Source organism: Drosophila gunungcola (genome assembly GCF_025200985.1).
Source record: "Drosophila gunungcola strain Sukarami chromosome 2R unlocalized genomic scaffold, Dgunungcola_SK_2 000027F, whole genome shotgun sequence".
In the NCBI taxonomy this organism is placed as follows: Eukaryota; Metazoa; Arthropoda; class Insecta; order Diptera; family Drosophilidae; genus Drosophila; species Drosophila gunungcola.
The window spans coordinates 107415-119335 of record NW_026453175.1 but is presented as its reverse complement, the minus strand read 5'-3'; the positions used below and the strand labels follow the sequence as shown (position 1 = coordinate 119335).

The 11921-nt window shown below is 40.8% G+C and overlaps 1 protein-coding gene and 1 long non-coding RNA gene across 2 annotated transcripts; one reads left to right on the top strand and one right to left on the bottom strand.

Annotated features, from left to right (window-relative positions):
- Positions 1-662: 662 nt before the first annotated feature.
- Positions 663-3345, bottom strand: LOC128256664 (uncharacterized). Its single transcript, XR_008267806.1, has 3 exons — positions 3300-3345; positions 919-1085; positions 663-862 (listed from the first exon to the last, which is right to left on the bottom strand). It is a non-coding gene; the product is annotated as an uncharacterized LOC128256664 (long non-coding RNA).
- A 194-nt stretch (positions 3346-3539) lies between these two features.
- On the top strand, positions 3540-4753 carry LOC128256631 (glutathione peroxidase homolog BsaA). The gene is made up of 2 exons (XM_052987123.1): positions 3540-3752; positions 4344-4753. Exons 1-2 carry the CDS (start codon positions 3541-3543, stop codon positions 4711-4713), a joined length of 582 nt encoding a protein of 193 aa, XP_052843083.1. The 5' UTR covers position 3540; the 3' UTR covers positions 4714-4753.
- The last annotated feature ends 7168 nt before the right edge of the window (positions 4754-11921 follow it).

The window sequence follows — 11921 nt, the reverse complement described above, 5'->3', positions numbered from 1 at the left end:
GTGCGTGTTTTTGCTTTGATGTCTGCGTGTGCCATGGGTTAAGGTCGTGGCTTATTAGGGGTCCAAAACCCTTCGCCGGAGTGCATCATCTCGGTGGGATTTACACGCAGACACTCGGCTCCCAAGGCGATCCACTATAATTGGGCATGAAAATCACGCATACGCCGGGTGGGTCAAGTGGAGAGAGAGACGGCTCTAGCAGTGGCTTCTACTGCCTGACTCGGCTTTGATCTTGGCCGGAATCAGAGACACCGACTCTTATTAAATGTTTCCCTTTCGATTTGTTTCGTTGGAAGTCCCTTCTCAGCCGACAACTGGCTTTGTAAACTTTCATTAGTTGCCTCGTTAATATTCCAATTGTTGACACACAAAGGAGGGGAGCTGGCTTAACCTGTGTATAAGGGAATTTAATTAATAACGTCCCCCATCCTGCGTGTGCAGCGCGGCGTAAACTTAATTAAATGCGCAAGTGGCAAGTAGCAGTGGCAAGTAGCGAGGGGCAGAGTGGCAGCCTGGCAAATGGCGAGTGGCAAGTGGAGATGCAGAAGCCAGCAGCAGCATCCGAATGGGAAACCCCGGTGTCAAGGTGGAAGGTTACACCTGTCCTGGCCAGGTGGTAAAAAACTCTGCCCCCACATGTCAAAACTTTTATTGGTCGAAACGCTAGTTTTATGGCTACTGTTAATGGTAAAAAATGGTGCAACAAAAGCTGAAAATAATGGCAGACGCTTAGACAAAACCAGATGGAAATGGGAGGTGGGGGAGTGGCAAGTTCATGTAGCTGGTCATAAAACAACGAGTTGTGGTTCGCTGAATTTAATGCGTTTCCATGTTTACGAGTTTAGTGCGCCGGGTTTATAACCTGAAAATGGGGGCAAAGTTTATTAAGTTTATGCCAAGTGCATTAAATATGCAAACCGCTATAGTTGATCATCCCAAGATTATGCCGGATGGATTCCAGAGTTTGGCGGAGACGTCTCTTAGCATAATCGCTGTTTATTGGTAATGAGTGGGCCTCAATCAGTCTATGTAGATTTCATATTAATCACAATTTTAGCTGTTGTTGGAATTAGATCTTCGAGTTCCTAACCAGAAATTATTTGTAACGATCAATAAATTTGGATATTGCGAAAAATCTATTTAAAACAAGAAAGGAAGCAAACTTCGGCTAGCCGAAGTTTATATACCCTTGCAGTCATAACAATTATTCGGTATATTTATTTGGCACAAAATTATTATGACAGCCATAGTATTACAATTTTAATTTAAACCGATATTCTGAAATATTAAACCATTACTAAATGTCGAAGAACTAAAAAAAAAATTAAAAAACAGCAAAGTTATAAGTTTTTTTTATTTTTTTCCGATTGTTCCTATGGGAGCTATATGATATAGTCGTCCGATTTTGATGAAATTTAAACCGATATTCTGAAATATTAAACCATTACTAAATGCCGAAGAACTAAACAAAAAATTAAAAAAACAGCAAAGTTATAATTTTTTTCATTTATTTTTCCGATTGTTCCTATGGGAGCTATATACTATAGTCGTCCGATTTTGATAAAATTTAAACCATAATTCTGAAATATTAAACCATTACTAAATGTCGAAGAACTAAAAAAAAAATTAAAAAACAGCAAAGTTATAATTTTTTTTCATTTATTTTTCCGATTGTTCCTATGGGAGCTATATGCTATAGTCGTCCGATCCGGCTCGTTCCGACTTATATACTACCTGCAATAGAAAGACAACTTTTGGGAAAGTTTCATGCAGATAGCTTTAAAACTGAGAGACTAGTTTGCATATAAACGGACGGACAGACGGACAGACGGACAGACGGACAGACGGACAGACGGACAGACGGACAGACGGACAGACGGACAGACGGACATGGCTAGATCAACTCGCCTAGTGATGCTGATCAAGAATATATATACTTTATAGGGTCGGAGATGTCTCCTTCACTGCGTTGCAAACTTCTGACTGAAATTATAATACCCTCTGCAAGGGTATAATTAAACAAGAAAGGAAGCAAACTTCGGCAAGCCGAAGTTCATATACCCTTGCAGCTATTAAAATTATTATTTACTTGCGTATATGCTTAAAAGCATTGAAGCAATGATGACTTGCAGCTCAATTATTAGATAGTTATTTTGATCGACTCTCCTAGTGATTCTAATCAAGAATATATATACCTTATAGGGTTGGAAATGTCTCCTTCACTGCGTTGCAAACTTCTGACTGAAATTATAATACCCTCTGCAAGGGTATAAATAAATTATTTTACTTACAAGCTAAAAGAGTTTTTTTTTTAAAACATTTTTACTCGTTGAGTAAGCAAGTATTAAGCCTTGAATAAATATTCAAACACAATTGGATTCTTGCTCTGGCTTACAATTTTAAAACTAACAAATTTTATAAAAGATTTAAAATTAGGTAAAGCAAAGAGTTGTCATTGCTATTTTCATCTTCTTTCTCAAATTTCACATTTAATTCAAGTATTTCTTATGGAAGTTCTGTAAAAATAGTAATTTTTATTATACCATTTTCGAATTCAAAGCAAAATTCGTATATTTATGTCTCCATTTATTTCTATCCTTAAAATATTAGATTTTAAGGTCTCTCTTTGCATTTCGTAGATTGTGAAACTGTAATATTTTGGGTCTACAAATATCCACATTCCCCGTCCTACAAGAGACTTGCAAATGTGATTTGCACTCAAACTATAAAATGCACTGGCACTTCGGACAGGTTTTACTGAACACGTTTAACAGACGACAAAAGGAGTAACGCCCACGCCCCAAATTCCAAATCAATTTCAGTCGAACGCCTTTCGGCTGCCATTGATTTATGGCCCACGTCCAAATGTCGTCTAAGTGGAAAAGCCGAACCGAATAGAGGCGCAACTTCACCGAATTATATTTCAATTTGGCAGCGAAAATGAAACAGAAACAGAGCAATACACATAAGAGTGCGTGGGCGGGGAAAAGATGTTAAAAACTTTTTGACAATTGACTTAAAAAGTTTCCTCAAGCTGGCAGAAATTGACTTCCTTTTGTATACAAATAGGCCGAAATCATCCAGCCCACACACACACGTGGACAGTGGAAAGGCAAAAAGTCGGGGAAAATGGTGCCGCGGCCATGAAGCGGAAGTAAACACATAAAACGGAAATGAAAATTCAATTATTTCGTTACGATTGTTCAACTTTTTGTTGTTTTCAGTGTGCCTGTGTGTGTGGGCTTGTGCTCCCATTTCGTGCGCCAGGCGGAGGCCAAAAAAGTTTAAAATTAAGTTACCGTGCAACTCGCTTCGTGGGTCAGTACATGCAACATTCGCCCGTTTTGGCCAAATTCAATTTTGGCTGACCCTTTTTCATTTTTGGCATATGCCTGGACCGAAGCGAAATAGCCGTACATTTAAATACGATTTTTAACAGTCGCTTCACGCACAATTAGCCTGTCGAATCGATTTTCGTGATCAGAGATTCCTCAGCTTTAGTTCGAAATCCCAAATTCAGTTAGTGTAGTACTGTGCACGATGCTTAACAAGGAGTTTGTGTTTCCTGGCCTCATGGCCGCAGTGGCCCTTGCTACAGTACTACATACACGTAGCAGATTGCAGCAGGATCTGGCGCACATGCGATGGCTCACAACAGTCCACTCGCTGGTGGTTCGAGATACTTTTGGAAATCCCGTGCAACTCCAAAGGTTCGCTGGCAAGGTCATGCTCATCGTGAACATTGCATCCAGGTAAGAATGAATTTTCACTGAGGCAATCAGTAGCCGCAATCATTTTTATTTTAAGAAAGATTTCAGCCTTTTTGTTATTATTCAATTTTATTTTTCAATTTTAATATTAAGTCTTAACTTTTATTAAAAAAGTAAAATAATTCTAACTGTTATTCCTTGAATTTTATTTAAAAAAAAAAAATAACTCTTACATTTAAAAGGAAAAATATCGACGTGCTATGTAAAAGTTTTTCATAAACTTTTCCTTAAATAGTTTCAAATTTCTCCCAACTAAGCCAATTCTAAAAAACTATATAATCGGTATATAAGATTAAAAAAAATAAATTTTACTTAGTCCCGCTTTTTTTGTGTCTTTCGTATGTTAAAATTGTGCTCCAAAATCTATATATAATATAGATATAAAATATTTATATTAGGAAATTAGCTTTATCATTCGATATGGAAGGTTTTGTATCGATAGTCGATAATCGATCGCCTTTATGATTAGTTCAATGCAATAAAGAATTAAACACCCCCATAAAGCAAGACTTTTAGGGTAATGTGTCAATTATAATTTGTAGATTTAGTTGTTTCTTTTATTCTTGACTCCAGATGTGGACTGACTTCCTCTCAGTATGATGGTCTTCAAAACTTATTGGAGGCCTATGAGGAGCGTGGATTGAGTATTCTTAACTTTCCGTGCAACCAATTTGGCGGTCAGATGCCCGAGTCCGACGGCCAGGAGATGCTGGATCACCTACGCAAGGAAGGAGCCAATATAGGACACCTCTTTGCCAAGATAGATGTGAAAGGACGTCAGGCAGAGCCACTCTACAAGCTCCTGACTCGCCACCAGCCAGATATCGAGTGGAATTTTGTCAAGTTTCTGGTCGATCGGAAGGGGAATTTGCACAAGAGATATGGCGCTGAGCTGGAGCCAGTAGCCCTGGTCGATGACATTGAGCTGCTGCTCGCCAGATGAGCTCGAATAAATAGCGCAACACGCGCGTTTTTGCTCAGTGGCTCGCATAAGTGTGACAACGTCACGCCCTATCATTGGGGATTACTGTTGCTGATGCTCGCTTCACATGCCAGGCGATTTCTTTGCCACATCCCTACCTGACCTCGCCCGTCACCGTTCCGCAGACTTCTGTCAGTTGCAAATGGCCAAGAGTGGGAAGGGTGGGATGGGCGGTGGAAGACGTGGGGCTGACCTTTTGGTCTGCTGCACTTGTCACTTCGCTTTATCAAATTGCAGCTACCGTTGCACGTCAAGCATCCGCCCTGTGTGACACAATCGAGGAGCGGTGTTGCATGCAGCAAGGGGAAGTCAGGGGCGCCAATCGGATGCAGTTTGACCTTGGCTGCAACAGTTTTTGAAACTTAACTGTGAAATAATAATAGGCAAATCCTTTAAGATATATATAAAGTTCGTTCCTTTGGTGCCCGTCAATCGCACCTACCTCCACAACCTCTTGAGATTTAAAAGCACTAGGAAAATTACTAAGAACAGTTTTACAATTTAATCACATTGGTAGTGGTACCTTGACATTGATATAAAAACATTTCTGGTAGCACCCCAGACGAGTTTTCAAAACACTAAAATCGGCACAAGTTCATAGTCAATTGAAGCAAATCTTATTATGTAAATGCGATATATGTAGGTAAATGATGAGATAAAAGGGCTTTGTATTGGAAAATTTCTGCCATATGTTGTGCAACTATGTAACAAACTAAGGTCAAGTGACGCGTTCCACCCTTCAGAAAAACTTTTCAACTTTGAAAGTTTCAATTTCGCTAGTTTCTATGTGTTTATTTTTTAAATCCCTGTAGAATTAATTAAATTATGGTCTGCTTGTGTTGTGGAACAGCGCTATCACAAACGTTAAAAACCTCAAAAATGTCAGTGTTTTTCTTGAAAATTTCGAAAAATGTGCAAATGCTTGAAACTCTGGCATGGCATGCAGCTGGCCAAGGTCTGGGCGGAATCCGGCTAGCCAGGACAACTTCCTGGAATGCCCCAACCGCAACGGAGCCTGATGCCTCTGCTGCAACCTTCGCTCCTCTTTCTGCTTTTGTTTCTGTTTCTGTTCCTGATTCTGACTCTGACTCTGTTTTGGTTGCCACTCCTTGTTGGCATGCAAACAAGCTCTTCTCTGCCGGCTGCAATATAAAAACGTGCCTGCACATCTGCCACATGCTTACCCCCCTCCAGTTGTACGTGTGTGGGTTTCGTCCTGTTAGTGTGAGTGTGGGTGTGGGTGTGCGGGGGCGTATGTGTATGTGTGTGTGTGTGTACACTTGTAGCGTTGACAGTAACCGAAATTGCCACAATTTGCGGCTGTGTACAATTTGGCCACTCATCAATCTGTGCGCATGTTAACCAAAAAACCATTACAAACAAGTCAGACAATATCACAAAAAAAGAGTGGGGCGAACACTTACATTTCCGGTTACGAATATATATTTTTCCTTTATTCCGTATTTAGTTTTTTTTTTTTCTCTTTTAGATGGAGCATCAGTTGGGTAATTCTGTTTGATGAGCGCATTACGTTTGCATTTTATATTCCGGCTGCCGGGTCGTATGCGTGATAGCTCATCAGACGAGGAAAGGAGCGGCAAGTTATAACGCATACGCCATGGCGGCCCCTCTTCCACCTCTCCCACCTAACCCCCAAAAGTAAACCAATTTAATTTTTTAACATAAACGTCGTCGTCGACGGCGGCTCCTCTGGAAAAGCCTCAGTGAAAAAGTTGGTTTGTTAGTTGGTTTGGCATTTGTTCGGTTGCCTGAGTTGAAACTTAATTAACATTTGATTGATAAAGGTTGCCCACACCGACACAGACCCATACAGAGAAGCGCAATTTCATGCGAATCGGAGGTTGTGTGCGTGAGATTGTTGTCTGCATGCAAATGAAAATTTTCAATGCCGGCGGCGCATCCTCCATTCTCCAGTGATTATTTATGCGTGTGCGTTTGAGTCTACCTGTATGCGTGTTCGAAATTTGAATTAGTATTATAAATTATTGCCAACGGTGTAGTAATTAAATGTGTGTGCGTATGAGTGGGTGAGGCAGCGGAGAAGATAAACCTGAATTTTAGCCAATTAAACTTGTATGACAGAAACGCCCAATCCGACTTGCTCCAAACTTACCCCTTAAAAATACAAATTAGCCCCCGATATCACGGATAATTCATTGTCTGGTGCTGGCTAAATATTTCGTTTAAATTTGCATGCTAAATTCACCCAGAATTGGTTGGCGTTTGGCATTGATTTGCCTTTGATTTGATTGGGCCAACGTCAATTGAATTTGGCGAATTTTTTTTTTTTTGCTTGGCCATTGCTAAGCAGCTTAGCCCACCCCACGCCCTCTTTTCCCACGCCCTTTTGTCACATGTGTCGGTGCAGTGGGAATTGCAATTTTCTTATCGCTTTTACTAGCCATGCAAATGGCAAATCGCAAATGGCAGATGGCAGAGAGCGGCAAAAAAGGACTCTGAGGACGAGGATGGAGTGACACAAAGGCCAGAAGGAAAGCAAAGAGGCAACCGAGCACTGAATTCAATTTGTGCACTGAAAGTACTGCAAAATGAACAGAGTTTGTCCCGCAAAAACCTGATCTGGATAAGCAATGTGAATTCGAAGCTCGATTTCAATCATCATTTGACTCACTTTATCATATTAAAAATTTATTGATATTCGCCCAAAAGACCCATAAAATACTTCGACACATTTGCCCCAAAAAAAGGAGAAAAAGTCATAACGAAAAACAAAAAAGCTTAACGTAAGAAAAGAAAATTCAATAAATTGCTTGGCTCGACATAAAATAATGCTGCATTATAGACTTTAGCCGCCCGCGGCAAAGTAACCGCCAAATGTTGCCCTGGAGAGCAACCAGCAAACACAACAATAATGACAAAAGCAGCAACAAAAACGGGGATTCGTTGGGCATACGGCAACCTTGAATGTCCTATGTCCTCGGTGAGGATACATTAGGCAGGTGTTTCCGTTGGAAAGGAAAGTGTTTACTCAGGCAGAAAGTGGACTAAAATTTTCATAACTTTATTATATATATTTATTGGTATTTAAAATTATTATATTAAATTAATTATCTCCAATCTCACTAAACCATATTTAAAAGTTGTTTGCTTATAATTTATTTAAGTTTCCTATATATATATAAATAAAAATTACCATCCCATAAATTATAAATAAACATAAGCCAAGAGCAACTAAATTGAAATTCCAGCTGACTGTAGGGAATATATCTAATAAAATTTCTTCGAAATTTTAACAACACAAAGCACTGAGAATGCTTTTGGTAAACATTTAAGTTCAACAATTCTTAAAATTGGAACGAGATGCAGATGAATTCACAGACATTTGTTTGCCTTCCAATGTAAACAGAGAGCAATTCATCGCTATTGGTGGTCCTATAAATGTTTAAATTTCAAGCAAACTAGAAAGAGTATGCCAGCATCGAGGGGCAGACCTGCCACTTTGGCTTTATCTCTGCCACGGGTAATTCAAATTGTCGCCGACGAAACAATGACAGTGTCAGATGGAGAACGTCGGATCCAGAGACTTGAGACTGAGACTGCGACTGCGACTGAGACTGCCGACTGAGGGACCCCTTCACGAATCGATTGCTATTTATGTTTTATGAGACGTAAAATGATTGAGCCAAACGGAAGGCGGCAATCCAAAAAATGCCAAATAAAAGCGGGCGATACTGCGATGGAGCGGTGGTGAGTGGAAGTGGGAGTGGGCCCGAGACAGCTGCAAAAGTTTATCGCCAAGGCAGACCGCATTAAATGCGGGACACACGCACATTTACGCATCCCGACGCCAGATAAAGGCGTACGTTTATGCCATAGTGTGCAATGCTTGGGGAGGATGTCCGCTATCAGGAAAAGCGTTTGCCTGACGTTGATGGAGGGCAGCGGGGGGTGGGGGGCGGGCTGGGCCGGGCCGGGAAAAGCGTGTAAATTACAGCCGCCAGTTTTTCTCGTTTTTCGGCTCATGCTCTTTGTGTATCTTGAAAAGTTTGACGTGTGTTGTTGTCATGACGGCTATCATCTTAACTTGATGTGGTGTTAAGCATTGTTCGTGTTGTTGTTGCACTCGAAATGATGAACTGACAGATTTTCCCTTCTTTACGAGAGAGTGTGTGTGTGTGTGTTTGTGGGTGTGTAGAGTACTATCTTAAAGTTGCTTTAATACCCGCTTCGATAATAATCCCCAAAATTGTAATTGAAAATTCCGATCCACTAATTAATCTTAATTAGTCAGTTCTGCCTTGTCCACATTCATCGATCAAATAAATTCCACGCACACAGAGTCACATATATACGCGTGTATATAGTCGGTTATTGTAACGCTAATGACTAAATAATTGATCAGAAAGTAATCCCGACTGAGCAAAGAAGAAGAGGCCATCGCAGTAATGCAGCTTTTCAATTTGCTAGACCAAAAATGGCGCTAAGCGGCTTACGGTCGCATGTGTGTGTGCGGCTAAGTGAATAAAAATCTTTTTGCACAATTCATTAAACGCAAATTATGCCCCAGAGATGGTGCTGCATTGTGCCAGCCTGGCCCTTTTTTTGATGGTATTTGTTTGCGCGGCACACGCGAGGCATACGAATTTAATATGAACTCCCACAGAAAGCTGAACGCCCGAAAAGGATTCACGCACACATGCAAAGTGGCGGTCGGTGGAGAGACAATGAACTCGAAGGACGCGACTGAATCAACGTAATAAAGAGAGTCTCTTTTTGCACCACTTGCCACTTGTTGTTGTGGCGCCTAACAAAACTTTTGCCCGCTGGGATCGGAAACGGTCACAATATAGATAAATACAAGTTGACAGCACAATTTATTAACACACTTAGCGCCCGTAAATGCCATTGTTATGTAAAGGAGCCATCACCAAATGGGCAACGGGGCGGATGGTTTTTGGCATTGCGTATACGCACCATCGTCAGCAACTTTGAAGCGCATTCGCATTGACGTCACGTTGCAGGCAGCTGTGCATGTGTTTGTGAGTGTTAGTGTGCCTGTACGTTTACACGTGTGTGAAGGTTTACTTGGACACCAGCAGGTGGCAACTGCTGAAGCACAGATTGCACTTAAAAAATATCTAACACCCGTAAATATGTAAATGCAAAACCAGTTTGAGACCAAATGATCTTTAACTACAAACATTTTAGAACAATAAATAAGACGTTTTAAGGATTTATAAGCCATTCTTGGTAAGTAAGTAAGTACGAAATAGAACAGTTTGGACAACATTTTAATTACATGTGTATTAAAGTGAGTTAAAGGGATGTGCAAGACATAAGTTAAGTATTAAAGTTCTTTGGCACCCCTGTTGAAAGTTATGTGACTCTTTTTCACTGTGTTTCAGTACTCTGTGTGCCATTATTCCCGGCGTGCAGTGGGCACGTGCTGGGGATAAGCAGTGGGCCATCGTCTGAAGGACACGCATCCCCTCTCCGATTCTGCCTGTGGCTGGGTTTGTGAGTGTGCGAATCGTTTTATTGCAGGATGGCAATGCAATATGTATAAGCTGATTGCTGGCAGTCATAGCAAACGGAACAAACAACCGACACAATTACGGCAGCAATCTTAAACAATCATTGACAGCCTCCCCGTGCGCAACTATTTTGCAACAGCTACGTACGGCACTCACCTCTCAATCGCCTTCTCCGTTGTCTTTGCATGTCAAAGGAGCAGCCGTGTGCCTGCCCCAAAGATAAACGCTCAAATTGAAATTCCAATCGGGTGCTCCGCTCGGGCTATGTCCGTTCCATGGATTGCTTTTTATGCGCCTTTTGTTGCCCCGCTCGTTGTTCTTGTTTATTGAAACAACGGAGCAACAATAAATTGTGTAGCGCATACTTCAAATGTCAAATGCGGCAGCGATAAAAATTTCGTTGTTGTACAGTCAGTCCCATACGATAGCAAACACACACATGAAGCGGCCCAATGCATTCCCTTTTTGGCCGGCTCGGACTCCTCGGACTGTTTGGCTTTGACAGTTTTTGCAATTTATATGTATTTCGAGGGCTGCACAAACCATCGGATACGCATAAGTAAACCGACCCAGACCCTATCGTCCGACCCTGCATAAATTAAGATAATCGCGCTCAGTTTGCTTTGACTTCGGCTTCGACTTTGGCTTCGGCTGTCAGATACTTGGCTGCATAATTTATGGCCACGTGAAGTGGCGAAACCTTTCAACCGCCCGGGACTTTAATTTTGTGTAATTGAACTCCAGCTGCGCTGTTCCCATAATCAATGTCGACAACTTCAATGGGTTGATGGCCAGCAATTCGCTTAATGAGTTAATGCCCAGCCGCCCGTTGACAAGCTGGCTGGTACGGCTGCACTGTGCAAAATCGGTCATTATAAAATATGACCGGAAAATGTGTCCATGTGAATCAAAATGACATACCTATCTTCTGTTCTTAAATATCCTAAAATAAATAGAATTTGGTTTCCTTTAGTGTACTTTTATTTGACATAACCAAGTGCTATTTATTTTAACCTAAAAATTTGCTTTAATATTTAATTAGGAAAGCAATTTAAGTTTTTATATAAAATTTGTTTTTATTTATTTATACTGTTTTAAATAATAATTAAACAGTTTAATATTTTTTAAAAGTATAGTTATACATTCTAGTATTTAAAATCCTAGTACTGTGTAATAAAATAAGTAGCTATAAACTTATTATTTCTTAGTGTACTCCTAATCTGCGCGAGTAGTCGCAGGAAATGAAATCTGCCAGCCATTTAAGCCCCATGGAATTGAACTATCCACTTGCAATTTCAAACTGAATCTTCATGGCACTATTCGAGGTAGCCGGGACTATTTGCATAAGTATGTCGATTTTGAGTTGGGCGAGTTCATTGCAGCACGTGCTACCCATGCTTAAGCACACATTGTGGCCTCTTGCCTTTGACCTTAGCCAAAAAAGCCGCTGCCCGGACCGGTCTGGTTATTATTTTAATGGTCATTTGAACTGGCCGCTGTTGTTGCTGTTGGCAATGACCAGGCCATGATTTTAATGCCAATTTAATATAATTTTTATGCTCGGCCCTTGGTCAGGCCAGGCTCTAAATACGTGCCGTACGAAACCGAATCGAATCGCATCGAAATTGCCGCAATGATTTGACGTATTTACTC